Genomic DNA, 12,928 nt, shown 5'->3' on the forward strand with positions numbered 1-12,928 from the left:
TGTTGTTGTTGCAGCTGTTGTTGGTGGCACATTGACAGACAACGACTGAGAGCTTTCGTCATGGGTGGCTGGGAGCAGTACCGAGTTTTGTTTGCTCGTGTAAACATTAGCAAACCAACTGGCAAACAAGCAAACAGATTGAAAACAAATAAATAAAATTGCTTGTCGGCCCAGCAGGCACAAATGCCAAGCGAGACCCAACTCCCAGCCCAACTTCAACTAATTTTGCAGCTCATCTATAATGCAAGTGAAGGCCACTTGGCCCACATTCATTTATCATAGCATCATTTGTCCAGCTCAATACCTTGTCGCCCAATCAGTCAGCCGGAGTCCGTCCGTGTGAACAGCTTGAAACTTTCATTCCAGCAACAACAAACAATTCTGTGTGTGTGTGTGTGTGTCTGAAACTTTCGTTAGCAATATTATTGCAATCGGAAAATTACATTCAATTCGAAAATTGCTTGAATAACTTCACAGCATAGAAATCAAAGACATTCTATCAGCTATGAGTCAGTCAAGAAGACCATTAGCTAAATATAAACAGTTATATCTGATAGGCAACTCGCAAGCAAATAGCTGCCCATTAAAATTATTAAAATTTCTCCTATCGCTATTCAATTTGTTTTATCAGCCGATTCCAGCTAAGTCTTCTGGGATTCCAATAGCCAATAGATAAGCATTATTTCAAACTGATAAGCAGAACCGCAAGCAGTATATAAGCAGCAAATCCATCAACCGGTTAGTTAGTAACGAATTCTAAAGTCTTTGCAATATGTTGTGGCATCAACTAATTATTTTCGCCATTGTGGCTCTTGCGTTCACCCAGCTGCACGTGGCTAACAGCCAAACAACTGGCGTCAACACCTGTCCAAAGAATTTCACCCTGGTGGGCGAGAGGTGTCTGCTTGCCGTGGGCAACGTGTTCAACTGGTACGAGGCCGATCGTAATTGCCGCACCAAGAGCGCCGGAGTGCTTAGCCTGATCAGTGATAAGGAATTGCAGTTGGTCACTGATTGGCTAAATAAAACCATGCAGTTCACCCTGGAGCTGTGGACCTCGGGCTCCAAGCTGGGCAGCTCGAGCGTCTACTACTGGCAGAGCACGGGTGAGCCGGCGCGTTATCTACCCTGGGCCACAGGCCAGCCCAAGCCAACTAGCGGCGACTGCCTGATGCTCAGTGGCACTAGAAATCCCACGTCTGTTAGCAACTATCGCCTGGTGGTTCGCAATTGCGCCGAGTGGGCTGTTTCGGTGTGCGAAGTGGTGCCAGCCAAAAATACGACTACACGCATCTGCCTCAAGCCGAATGCCTACGAAACGGTGCAAGTGATTGGAAATTAAATATATTTTATATATAAATAGAAGACTATAAAAATTTGTGGTGAAGGAAGTCTCATATATATGGTTGAAAAGAGAACTCGAAATTGTTAGGAAATGAAGGAACAGAAATAAAATTGCATAAAAAAAACAACAATTTTTTGTTTTCTATTCATGATCTATACTACATTGAATCGTATATTCATATACGTAGCTGGAATGCTCGACTTAAATAAACATTTATCTTTTAGAATACATGACCTTTGCCCAAATGACAATATATATTTTTAAAGAAAGAGAGACAGAGAAATATAGAGGGAGAGAGAGAGGGAGAATCTATCGTCTATTCCCTAAGTTCCCAGTCGAATGTATTTCATATTTTTACGACACTATGAAATATGAAATGTCTATAAATTTTATTTTGTTTACTTATTGTTATCATTGGAATAAATACTTCTAAGCCGGCAATTCTTAATTGGTATGCGTTATCAATTCTATTCGTATTCTTATCGCTATTGTCATCTTTATCAGACCCCTCTGCATGCTATAAAAGGTCTATCCCGTCGTCTGTTTATTGAGTAATGGAAAACATGTTGTGGCCGAAGCTGTTGGCCTTTGCTTTAGTCAGCCTGTCGCTGGCTCAGCTGCACTCGGCCAGGCTCGATGATGCTGCTGCTGGTGAGTGCAGCGAGAACTTTACTCGACCTGGAGACAAGTGGAGCCATTACTTTCAAGCGGATCGCTACTGTCGCTCCAGGGTAGCTGGCGTGATAAGTCTTCGACACGAGACGCATTTGGAATTTTGGACCTCGAACATTAACAACCAAAGTCTACTATGACTGTCAACTAGGTTAGATGGCTAAAGAAATTTTAGATTAAAGCTCTCTTTAAAGATGGCTTATCATCTGTTATATGTATATCAATATATAGTCAGCAAGCTATAGAGAACAATTTCATCAGCTCTGAAGTTGGTCTAGGGTATGTGCAGGGTATCATTCGAATGCTGTCAGCTATGAGTCATGCCAGAAAACTATTAGCCCAAGTCAAGTCTGATAGGAAACCCTCAAAACAAAAAGCTGCCCATTGTAATTATTAAACTTCCTCCTATCACCAACTCTTCAATTTGTGTTATCAGCTGATTCCTGCTAAGTCTTCTGGGATTCCAATCGCCAATAGATAACCAATTATTTGTAACGAAGTTTTATGAATGAGACACGGGTCAATCAAAAGTGAAACCCGCTTATCATATCGCCAAAAGCAAATGATAAGCAGAACCGCAAGCAGTATATAAGCAGCAAATCCATCAACCGGTTAGTTAGTAACGAATTCTAAAGTCTTTGCAATATGTTGTGGCATCAACTAATTATTTTCGCCATTGTGGCTCTTGCGTGCACCCAGCTGCACGTGGCTAACAGCCAAACAGCTGGCGTCAACACCTGTCCAATGAATTTCACCCTGGTGGGCGAGAAGTGCTTACTAAATGTGAGTGGGTGGAATAACTGGTACGAGGCCGATCGCAATTGCCGCACCAAAGGCGCCGGAGTGCTTAGCCTGAGCAGTGATAAGGAATTGCAGTTGGTCACTGATTGGCTAAATAAAACCATGCAGTTCACCTTAGAGCTGTGGACTTCGGGCTCCAAGCTGGGCAGCTCGGGCGTCTACTACTGGCAGAGCACGGGTGAGCCGGCGCGCTATCTACCCTGGGCCACAGGCCAGCCCAAGCCAACTAGCGGCGACTGCCTGATGCTCAGTGGCACCTATTCCACCACATCTGTTAGCAACTATCGCCTGGTGGTTCGCAGTTGCGCCGAATGGGCTGTTTCGGTATGCGAAGTGGCTCCAGCCAAAAATACGACTACACGCATCTGCCTCAAGCCGAATGCCTACGAAACGGTGCAAGTGATTGGAAATTAAATATAGAAATATAGGACTATAACAAATTGAGGTGAAGGAAGTCTCATATATGGATCTTGAAATTGTTATAAAGATATAGATTTCGAAATATTGTTGAACAGAAATAAAGAGGCTTTAATTAAAAACTCGTTGTTAACTAATGCCACGATCTATGCTAAGCTGAATCGTATAAACTGTAAAATGGTAGACACAATGATAAGATTTAGATTCCAATATAATAATTTTGCAATACATCTCATTAGATTCTCAATAAAAGTATTCCAAGAGAACATGTATGTAGGAATTGCATTTGGGCCTATGCCATCGACACTGTTTAAGCTTGGTCTCTTTAAGTCTTAGTTCAATCTTATAATTTATCTCTCTTGCTCAGTTTCTCCCTTGCTCTCTCCCCAATTACTCTATCTTTATGCTCAGTCTTTATTTACAGCTTTCTCAATGCTTTATAGCTCACATTGCTCGCATTGACGACATTGCATACTGTTGGGCTTATCCGTTTGCTGTTTGAAATACTTTGCATGCTTCGCCATGAAGCGTGTTACTTTGTGGGTTCTCCATTTGTGTTGTTGTTGTTGTTGTTGTTGTCGTTGTTGTTGCTGCTGCTGCTGTGTGAGAAATATTGCGTAAGGGATGCTCTCAGCTGTATCGGATATCGAGGTATCGATTATCATACTTCCCTATTTCCTCTTCCCTCCACCCGCTTCCCCCTTCGGAAAACATAAAAAACTTTACTCATTGGCAACGAAATGCAAGCAAGGATTATTGCATGGCAACGCGACAGCGTCTTGGCAGAAACACACGCACACATAACCATTACATACAACGGATATATACCCTTGCTCTTGCCGATAGCAAAAACACACACACTCAACAAACTCACACATACATATATATATATATATATATATATATATATATATATATATATATATATATATATATATATATATATATATATATATATATATATATATATATATATATACACAACTGTGTAGAAGCAGCAGGGCGACAGTATGCAAAATTACAGCGATTTTTATTGCGGTTCTGCTTGACTGCATGACACCGCTAACATTCCGGCAATGAAACCAGCGACGTGAGGGTCTTTGAATAGGGCGTGGATTTATGTGTGTGTGCGTGTGTGTGTGTTAGCTTTGTTTGTGCATGTCACGTTACGCTTTGTGAATTCTTTTTTAACAATTGAAAATCAATCTAAATATTAATTGCATAGTCCAGGCAGAGCATTTTATTCGAATCGAAATTCCCAAAAAAAAAGTAATAAAGACCTTCTATAGATGCATATACATACATATATACTATATACAAGTATATCCATTGTCTGGCTTGTTCTCGGCTCAATAACTGTGGTTCGGTTGTTTATGTAGCAATTATTTGAGATTTAATTTCTGCTCTCGGTGGCTGCTGCTGCTGCTGTTGCTGTTGCTGTTGCTGCCCAGTTTTATCCTTAGCTGCATTTCATTCCGCTTTCAACGCATTTTTCCATTCCGTTGCATTTTGCCGACACAAAATTTAATTTGCCATTTTGCCCCGAAGTAAGCCACAGCGCTGGGGCGTGGCTAGCCAAGGGGCTTTGCGGTTCGGTGGGGCTTCGGTGGCAGCACGAGCCATAGGGGGGTTGTTGGGGTTTTTGTAAACTGCATTTGGCTTCACATCTTGGCCGCACACATTTTTCTTCAGATTTGCCGTTGTCGTTCTTATTATTTTTTTTTTTTTCTTCTCATATTTATTTTTCATTTTATGCTCTGCTTGGCCACAGTTGCCACAGGCGCATTTTGATATGCTGCTGCCATTGCGGCTGCAGTTGCTGCTGCTGCTGCTGCTCCTGTTCTTGTTGCATCAACGTGTAGCATACACACATTTTTGTGTCGCCTGACCACCTTTAGCACTAATCTACAACCATAATTGCATTTAGAGTTTTAAGAGCTCAATGGCCAGCAAAAATTGTGACCACTGAGCTACAAGTCGTCCGACAGTCTGGCAATCAAGACAATTGTCGCTGGGCTTGGGATTAAGTGCGTGTTGTCAAAAAAAACAAAGAAAGTGCAAAAACACAGAAAAAGCAGAAGAAGATATATGAAAAAGAAATGAAAAAAAAAAATAAAACTTGGCATGTGTGAGTTTTTGCCTTTTGTGGCGCAACAATATAAAAATCTGGGGTGCAAAAGTTCAAGCCATTGTCTGTGGCAAACAAACTGCAGTCAAGTTTCTGCTGCAGGATGCAGCAGCAGCAGCTGGGGGAGGCGTGTGGGCGTGCCATGAGTTTATACAAACAGTAAATATGCGTGACAAAAACTTGCTCTTCCTGCCTTTTCATAAGCCCAAGACAAAAAAGCACATGAACCATGCTGATAGCCAGGGTTATATGGTGTTTGGTCTCTGAATACATACATATATATATCATATACATATATATAAATGCGAGTGTGGGCGTGGGTGTGTGTGAACTTGTGGGTAACTGGCCAAGTGAAAATTGCAAACTAACTAGAAACCACTTAAGAGCGACGCTGATGTGCAAGCGCCTGCACGCTGAGCTCAAAACAAAGAGCTCTTCGAGCCCTGACTATGAAAAAAATAAATAAATAAAAGTTCTTGGCGGAACTGCATTCAAAAATAAGTGGAAGTTGATGTCGGCAAAAAAAAATGGTTTAATATGGAGCTGATATGTTATGGGAAATGATTCAGAAGTAGTTTCAGCCGAATAATGCATCAATTTCATGAGCTTAAAACTGAGCGCAAAGAAATTATCCTCTCACAGCTGGAGGAGTTTGTAAGTTCGCAGGCTTGAATTTGATTTATGGGCGAGTAATATGTTTATATTAAATATTTACGAGTAAGGTAAGCAATTTGAATAAGTGAAGAGCATTGATAGTGGGAAAGTTTATATTGGAGAGGTACTGAAGAATATTTAAATAGTTTGGGATGTTTTTCATTATTTTTATATAAATAGTGTATTAATATTAGATTTAATTTATAAACACTATTTTTGTATCCTTCATTTAATTATATTTATTTTTTCCACCCTGAACTCACACAGCCTAAAATAATTAACATTAAATCCGATTTTCAGTCAGAAATAATAATAAATATTTTTTTGAGTCCAAAATTTTAAACTCTTTCTAGCTATAAATTTAGAAAAAATCGATATTCATATATACATTCATTTAAATTTCAAATATGTTTTTCACCTCAAAGCTATTTGCAAATGCATTAAATATTAAAGGTTTAACGTAGAGAGAGTGGGAGAGAGAGGGAGAGAGAGCGAGAGAAGGGGTGAGTGAGACGAAGAGGAATGTCTTAAAAGCTGATATAATTGAATATAGTTGAAAAAGCTTGCTTAAGCACTTATAGCATCCGTTGTAAAAACCACGGTTGGTTGGATTTTCTTATGTGCACTCGCCTGAAGTTTTCCAGAAAACCCAATTTGTATCATTAATTATGCATATGCGGTTGCCGCTGGAGCACGCGAACTTGATGAAGTGCCTGATGATGTTGAATGTTGAATGCTGAATGCTAAATGTTGTTGTACGCTGTTGGCTGAATGCTGAACGCTGTATGTTATGTGTGTAAGTATGTGTAATGCTTGATGCTCTCGTAGATTTGTTCGGGCGGCAAACAAATATAAATGCGCTCCGTTAGCCAGCGATGCAATAACAATAACAATAACAATGCGCATGCCAGCTTCAGCTGCAGTCAGAACACTCGCCACATCCTTGGTAAATTCGCTTTTCAAGGATAATGGAATATTTTGCCCTTAAAGAGCAGCTACATGCATGCCACACAATGCCAGCAGTAGCAGCATCAGCAACTACAACAACAACAACTGCGGCAGCAACAAGAAAACAGCCATGTTCTAAAAATACGACGGTAAGTTGGCGTACATGCAGCTTAATGGGCAAAAGCGGCCAACAGCGGCGACTGCGTCTACAATATTGATTGGAATATACACACACACATACATACGCGCACACACACAAATTATACACACACATAGTTACACATAGAAGCGCACTCACGGTTACGGCTGTAGGGCATAAGCAGCAGCAGCAGCAGCAAACATAAACACACACAGTAATACACAGCTAGAAAGACTCACACAAAATCACACACACATGCACGCATACAGAACCATGCCAGACGGGCGACGAAGCATTGCTGTTGTTTTTGTTGTTGTTGTTTCGCTGTGGCAAGCGAGACCAAACAGCGAAACGAACAACAACAACAACTAGCAGTTGAAACCAACGAAATTCACACACACACACACAAACACACGCTCACCAATACAGGCAAAGCGGCCAAGTTAAAGTGGATAATGGACGCTGGCTTGACTGAAGACTGAGGAAAAGGCAAAGCAAAGGCAAGGCAAAGGAAATAGCAAAGGCAAAGCCAAAAGGCAAAGGCAAAGGCAAAAGGCGAAAGAGCGAAATTCGAATGCGAGCTTGTGCGTCCCTCTCTTTAACTCGTGCGTACGTCGCTCATTTCTATTTTTAGACACGCGCTCATTGTGCGAGAGCAAAGGCAACAGCAACAACAATTGCTGCAAGTGAAACGTAAAAAAAACTAATAAAAATGAAGAGCGCAAGAGTGAGATGGCGAGCGGTGAAACGGGTTCAACTCAAAATGGCTGCACGTAGAGCACTACAAATCTCAAAGTAAAGAGTCAGTGCCCAACAGGAGCATATATATGAATGTGTGTGTGCGTTTGAGAGAGAGTTTGTGTGTGTATGTGTGTGTGTTTGTATGAGTAAATTGAGCGCATAAATTGTTTTAATTGCAGTAAACAACGTCAGCTAAAGGCATAGCAAGCAAGTGACCAGCTGAAGCTTCCGTAACCGCAGCCACAGTCACAGCAGCAGCAGCAACAGAGCGAATAACTAGACACACACTCACCCACACACTCACAGTATACTACATTGTCGTGTTGTATGCAGAACATCAATCACAAGCGTTGACAGCGCTGCTGACGCATAATTTGCATAAAAAACTATTTACAATAATAATTACATAGGAGCTGGCAGGCCGGGCGCTAGCAACAAATTAACATAATTTTGAATGGCATATTCGAAAAGCATTTTCTGGATTTGTGCCACAAGCGCCAAAAGCAATGACAGCAGCAGCGGCAGCAACGGCAGCAGCAGCACTCGCAGAGCATTTAAAGTTTGCGCCTGTTTAGCGTTAACAAGCCGCAGCCATGGCGTTTAACTAAGCGTGAATGTAACTTGTGTAGGTGTGAGGGTGTGTGCGGGTGTGCAGGCGTGCGGGTGTGCAGGCGTGCGTGCGTGTGTGTGTGTGTGTGTGAGGCAAACAACATTGTTGCTAAAATGATTTTGAAAAACCATCAATAACTCAAATATAATGACAGTTTTCCACTTGTTGTTGCAAGCCAGTCAGCCAGGCAGTCAGGGAAGAGGGCTGTGTGGCAATGGGGCAGGCAGCCAGCCGTTCTATAAGTGGGGCTAAATGGATGAATAACTTAAACCAGCTGCTTGTATAAGTCCCCTGCGCGTGTGTGTGTGGGTGTGTGTGTGTGTATGGTTGATGTGATGTTATGTAATGTAATAACGTCAATCAAATTTGAAAAAAGGCAGGCCAACTATTTGAAAATCAATTTTCATGCGCAACACAAGAAGAGCACAAGCAGAAGCCCTGATGAAACCAAGATGAGAACGCAACTGAGTTAAGATGAGAAGCAGGAGCCGGCTGGCTGGCTGGTTGGCTGGCTGGGAGCCCGCTCTGCCTGCCTGCGTGTTACTAAGTAAATATATAAGTTTTTAAGTTGTTGGCCAGAGGGAGTTTGCTTAATGTAGCAGAAGGCCATCACTAAAGTGTTGCGCCCTAAGCCATGACTAGAGGTATTTGCGATATTTGCCTCCAAAGGAGAAAGATGAAATGCAAAAAAGGGGGAGAAGCTCATAAGAAAGATAAAAAAAAAAAAAAACAAAAAAAAAAAAACAAAAAAATAGAATAAAAAGAGGTGAAGTGAGGAGGGAGCTAAAGTAGTTTCTAAATGCCAAGCGAAAGGTTGAGATATCAGAGATCAGCGCAAAAATGTCACGCTCCAGGGTTCGTAATTATAGCAAACAGAGAAGCCGTAGCAGACGTTGGAGAAGAAAATGCAGCAAATTCTCATTATAAAAAAGGATTAGGTGTAGTTGAATCAGAAAAGTGAGCGTAAAAGTTTAATGAATATAAATTATCTTAGGAATTGTAAGCACTTGAGCAAACTTCAAGATTAATGACAGCCTAGTTAGACAGCTTTTGTTGTTGTTGTTGTTTTTGTTGTACTATTTTTAAGGCGGCGACACCCTTAAGGAATTATGTAAAGCTGGATTTCAAGTTTTATTGAAGAAAGTGAAAAGTTACTGGAAGTGAAAACAACTTTAAACTGTGCGTAAAGGTCTTTGGTAACAGATTTATGTGTTGAGTTTAATAGTTTAGTGTTGAGAAACGTATGCCGGAAGGGAAAGAGAGAAAGAGAGAGAGAGAGAGATCTTCATAATGAATGACGATGGTTAGAAGTTGGGAAAATTTATTTAAAGTGTCTTTTAGTGTTGTCAATCGTAATTAAATGTTTACACTGTATACTTTGATTTAGTATTATTATTCCCTAAAAGGAATTCAGAATGAGCCAACTTACAAAGAGCTAATCGAACATTTTCTTTTTTTTTTTTTTACATTTTTAAGCATTTTTAGTATTGAATATAATTTGAAAATGTAAGCTGGAACATCGAATTTATTTATTCCATTTAGTCTTTGTTCCTTAAAGATATTGCCAGAGAAAAAATTCATTTAATGGTAGAAAAAAAGTGTCATAGATTTAAAGGCCAGTTATTTTGTTAAAGTCAATAAAAACTTCGACTGTTTCACAACGTTTAGGGATTTTTTTTTCCAACTGCGCTGAGTATTCAAATTACAATGCACTTGCAGCAATATGTCAATTGCTCTCGGCATATCGTTTTTTTTTTTTTTTTTTTTTTTTTCTCTTTAAACTCTTTGCTGTTGACACAATTCGTTGCGTTGCGGTTCACGCTGCGCATGAGTTATATTCAACAAATACATTACACATACGCAGCGTGGCCGCACTTGAAGAGCATTTGAACGTCACCAAAAAAAATATCGCTGCATTTGATTTTGGTCATGTTTTTGCTTCTTTTTGATAATTTTTTTTTTTTTTTTTTTTTTTTTTTTTTTTTTGTGTTTGCCGCACAGCTCAGCGATTCGCATCAGCGGGCATCAGGCTGTGGGCAGCTGGCATTAGGCATGAGGCATTGAGCATCGTTGTTTGCTCCTTGTGGTCGGGCGGCACTCGAAGCGGCAAGCGCTGCTGAATTGACAAATTGATGGATGATTCTCGTTGCATGTTCATGGTTATATGATGTATTATTATTGTGGCAAGGGGCAAGGAGTGGGGCACAAACTCCTGCCTTTGGCATACACCACAAAAAAAAAAAAAAAAAAACAACCAGGAAGCAAAAACTACGTGAAAAGTTGCCAACTCAGCGAAGCGCAACGGTCACCTAAGTGTTTTATTAGCCCTCGAGTTCAAGTTGCGACTCTGAGTTGATTGTCAGTTGGTTTTTCATCGTTGAGAAATTGTTATATACTTTCTTATTATTATTATTGCTTTTTTTTTTTTTTTTGTGTGTGTCAGTTGAATGTCTCGGTCGCCTGCATCCAAGGAGCTCATCAATGAGTTGCGCCTGATCTACGACAAACATGATGTGAACCGGACTGGCAAAATAGATATTCGTCAGCTGTATCAGATCATGTTTGACGTAGGTTATGCGCCCACCGAAGGCGAGGTCCACGAGTTCATGGCCGAGGCAGATGAGGATGATAATTCGTATATTGGATTTGATGCGTTCATAAAAATGCTGGCGCCTAAGCTAAACGAAATGTTTAGCGAGGAGAATTTAGGCAAAGCCTTCGCAGTGTTCGATCGCCGCAAGGAGGGCTATTTCAATGCACACGATCTGGTGCTCGTTATGACCAGCATGGGTCAAGCGATTAGCGAAGCGGACAGCATGATGCTAATGGCCGATATCTCTGGCGACTATGAAAATCGCGTGTATTTGCAAGCATTTCTTGATTACCTGCTCTCAGATACAGCTGATAGCATGCATCGTTTATAGCGGCCCATACATATATACATATATTTACAAATTTTCTGTGTGGCAATAAAAATTGAGATTTGCTGCATGCAAATATGAGAATGAAAAAAAAAAAAAAAAAAAAAAAATTGTTATTTTGAGTGCATAAAACCAGAAATTAATGCAGCAGCACGTTTCGTCCATTAAGCCGCTGAGCTTCGCTTGCTGACTTTTGCCTTGCCCTGCCTCGCCACGTCCTGCCCAGTCGCACATATGAAAAAGTGTTGTGTAAACATGTTAAAGCTGCATGTGGCTGCATGTGTATGTGTGTGGAGGTGACAACACTCTGGCCACGCCCATCAATGAAGCTAGAGGAATTGCTTTGTTTGCCCTAAGCAACGGCTACAGCTTTTACTTCCCAGCCGGCCAATGTCCACTGCTGAAAAGGACTCTGTCTGTCTCACCCTCTCTCTTCCTCTCTCTCTCTCTCCGTCCCTCTCCGGTTCGTTTGGTTCGTTGAGTGGCCTTAATATTTTCAGCTGACGTTCGCCTAATGAAAGTCCATGCCGCTGTCTCCCCGTCCCAGGCAGTTTTGTTCATTTTCTTGAATTGCTTGCCAACCATTTGACTTGGGCGTTCTTTTGAAATGAAAACGAACGGACGCCGGCCGGAAGGACAGTAGAGTCGGTCGCAGTTGCAATGGCGACACTTGCATTTTTGCCCAGTTATTTATGGAGCAAATAAACGAGTTCATTTAGCTAATGGTCGCATGGCCTACTGAGCTCACAAGAGTCTACTGCTCAAGGAGCTTGTTCAAGCTGCATGAGCACCGACTGTGTCTTGTCTGCCACAACAACAAAAACAACAACAACAATAACAACAAAAGAAAAAGGAGCAAACATCTAAACGTAAGCCAGTCAGGATTTCCATATACATATATAATAATATATATTGTATAAAGTCGCACGCACACATTCGCATCAAATTTTCCTCAATTTAAGCAGCTGAAATGGCAAAGCCAAAAAGTTTTGCATACTTTCGAGGGCTTGGCTCATTGTTCTGTTTTGTCAAATGTATCCAAGCGCCTTCCCCTCATCCCCCCTCCTTCCACAGATTTTATCCCATACCGTTATTCGTTTATTCGTCTGTCCTTTTGCATGTCTGTCCGCATCTTGGCTGCGGATTATTGTTCCCATATGTATATGTATTTGTATCTCTGTATCTCTGTATATCTGTATCTCTTTCTGGGTGTGTGTGTGTGCGTAACAGACCTAGCTCTGAGCAACAGTTTAATCAGACAGCTCGTAAATATTGAAGCCACAACACAGAAGAGAAACAACAACAATTTATAAATTCCAGCTTAAAATTGTCTTGATAAGGATACCAAGCAAAACCAACAACATGCAACGGATAATGATTACATTTCAACATTCTGTCCTGTGATTTATGCAACTCTCCAGAGTTTCACAATTATTTTTTCTTTCGTTTCGGGCCCAAAAGCATGTTGCTCATTTTTTATATTTTTATTTTCTGCCTTTCATTTAAAGCTTAGTTAGTCTCAAGCAACATTTGGAGTGGAAGTTGTGCTGCG

The 12,928-nt window shown here is 40.9% G+C and overlaps 4 protein-coding genes across 15 annotated transcripts in view; 3 read left to right on the top strand and 1 right to left on the bottom strand.

Moving 5' to 3' along the window:
• Nucleotides 1-12,928, bottom strand: part of LOC108616304 (uncharacterized) — a 96,477-nt gene that overhangs the window by 12,419 nt on the left and 71,130 nt on the right. The gene's annotated exons all lie outside the window — the stretch shown is intronic.
• On the top strand, nt 729-1,475 carry LOC108616308 (perlucin-like protein). Its single transcript, XM_018011416.2, has one exon. It carries the CDS (start codon nt 773-775, stop codon nt 1,340-1,342), a length of 570 nt encoding a protein of 189 aa, XP_017866905.1. The 5' UTR covers nt 729-772; the 3' UTR covers nt 1,343-1,475.
• Nucleotides 2,619-3,501, top strand: LOC108616310 (C-type lectin 37Db-like). The gene has a single exon (XM_018011417.2). The coding sequence runs from the start codon at nt 2,663-2,665 to the stop codon at nt 3,230-3,232; it is 570 nt and encodes a 189-aa protein (XP_017866906.1). The 5' UTR covers nt 2,619-2,662; the 3' UTR covers nt 3,233-3,501.
• LOC108616311 (neo-calmodulin) lies at nt 10,803-11,486 on the top strand. The gene has a single exon (XM_018011418.2). It carries the CDS (start codon nt 10,903-10,905, stop codon nt 11,377-11,379), a length of 477 nt encoding a protein of 158 aa, XP_017866907.1. The 5' UTR covers nt 10,803-10,902; the 3' UTR covers nt 11,380-11,486.

Source organism: Drosophila arizonae, chromosome 5, assembly GCF_054131065.1.
Source record: "Drosophila arizonae isolate 15081-1271.41 chromosome 5, UAZ_ARI_1.0, whole genome shotgun sequence".
Classification (NCBI taxonomy): domain Eukaryota; kingdom Metazoa; phylum Arthropoda; class Insecta; order Diptera; family Drosophilidae; genus Drosophila; species Drosophila arizonae.

Bases quoted from the DNA above. Each gene is read 5' to 3' on its own strand.
- LOC108616308 (XM_018011416.2), top strand. From the start codon at position 773: ATGTTGTGGCATCAACTAATTATTTTCGCCATTGTGGCTCTTGCGTTC.
- LOC108616310 (XM_018011417.2), top strand. From the start codon at position 2,663: ATGTTGTGGCATCAACTAATTATTTTCGCCATTGTGGCTCTTGCGTGC.
- LOC108616311 (XM_018011418.2), top strand. From the start codon at position 10,903: ATGTCTCGGTCGCCTGCATCCAAGGAGCTCATCAATGAGTTGCGCCTG.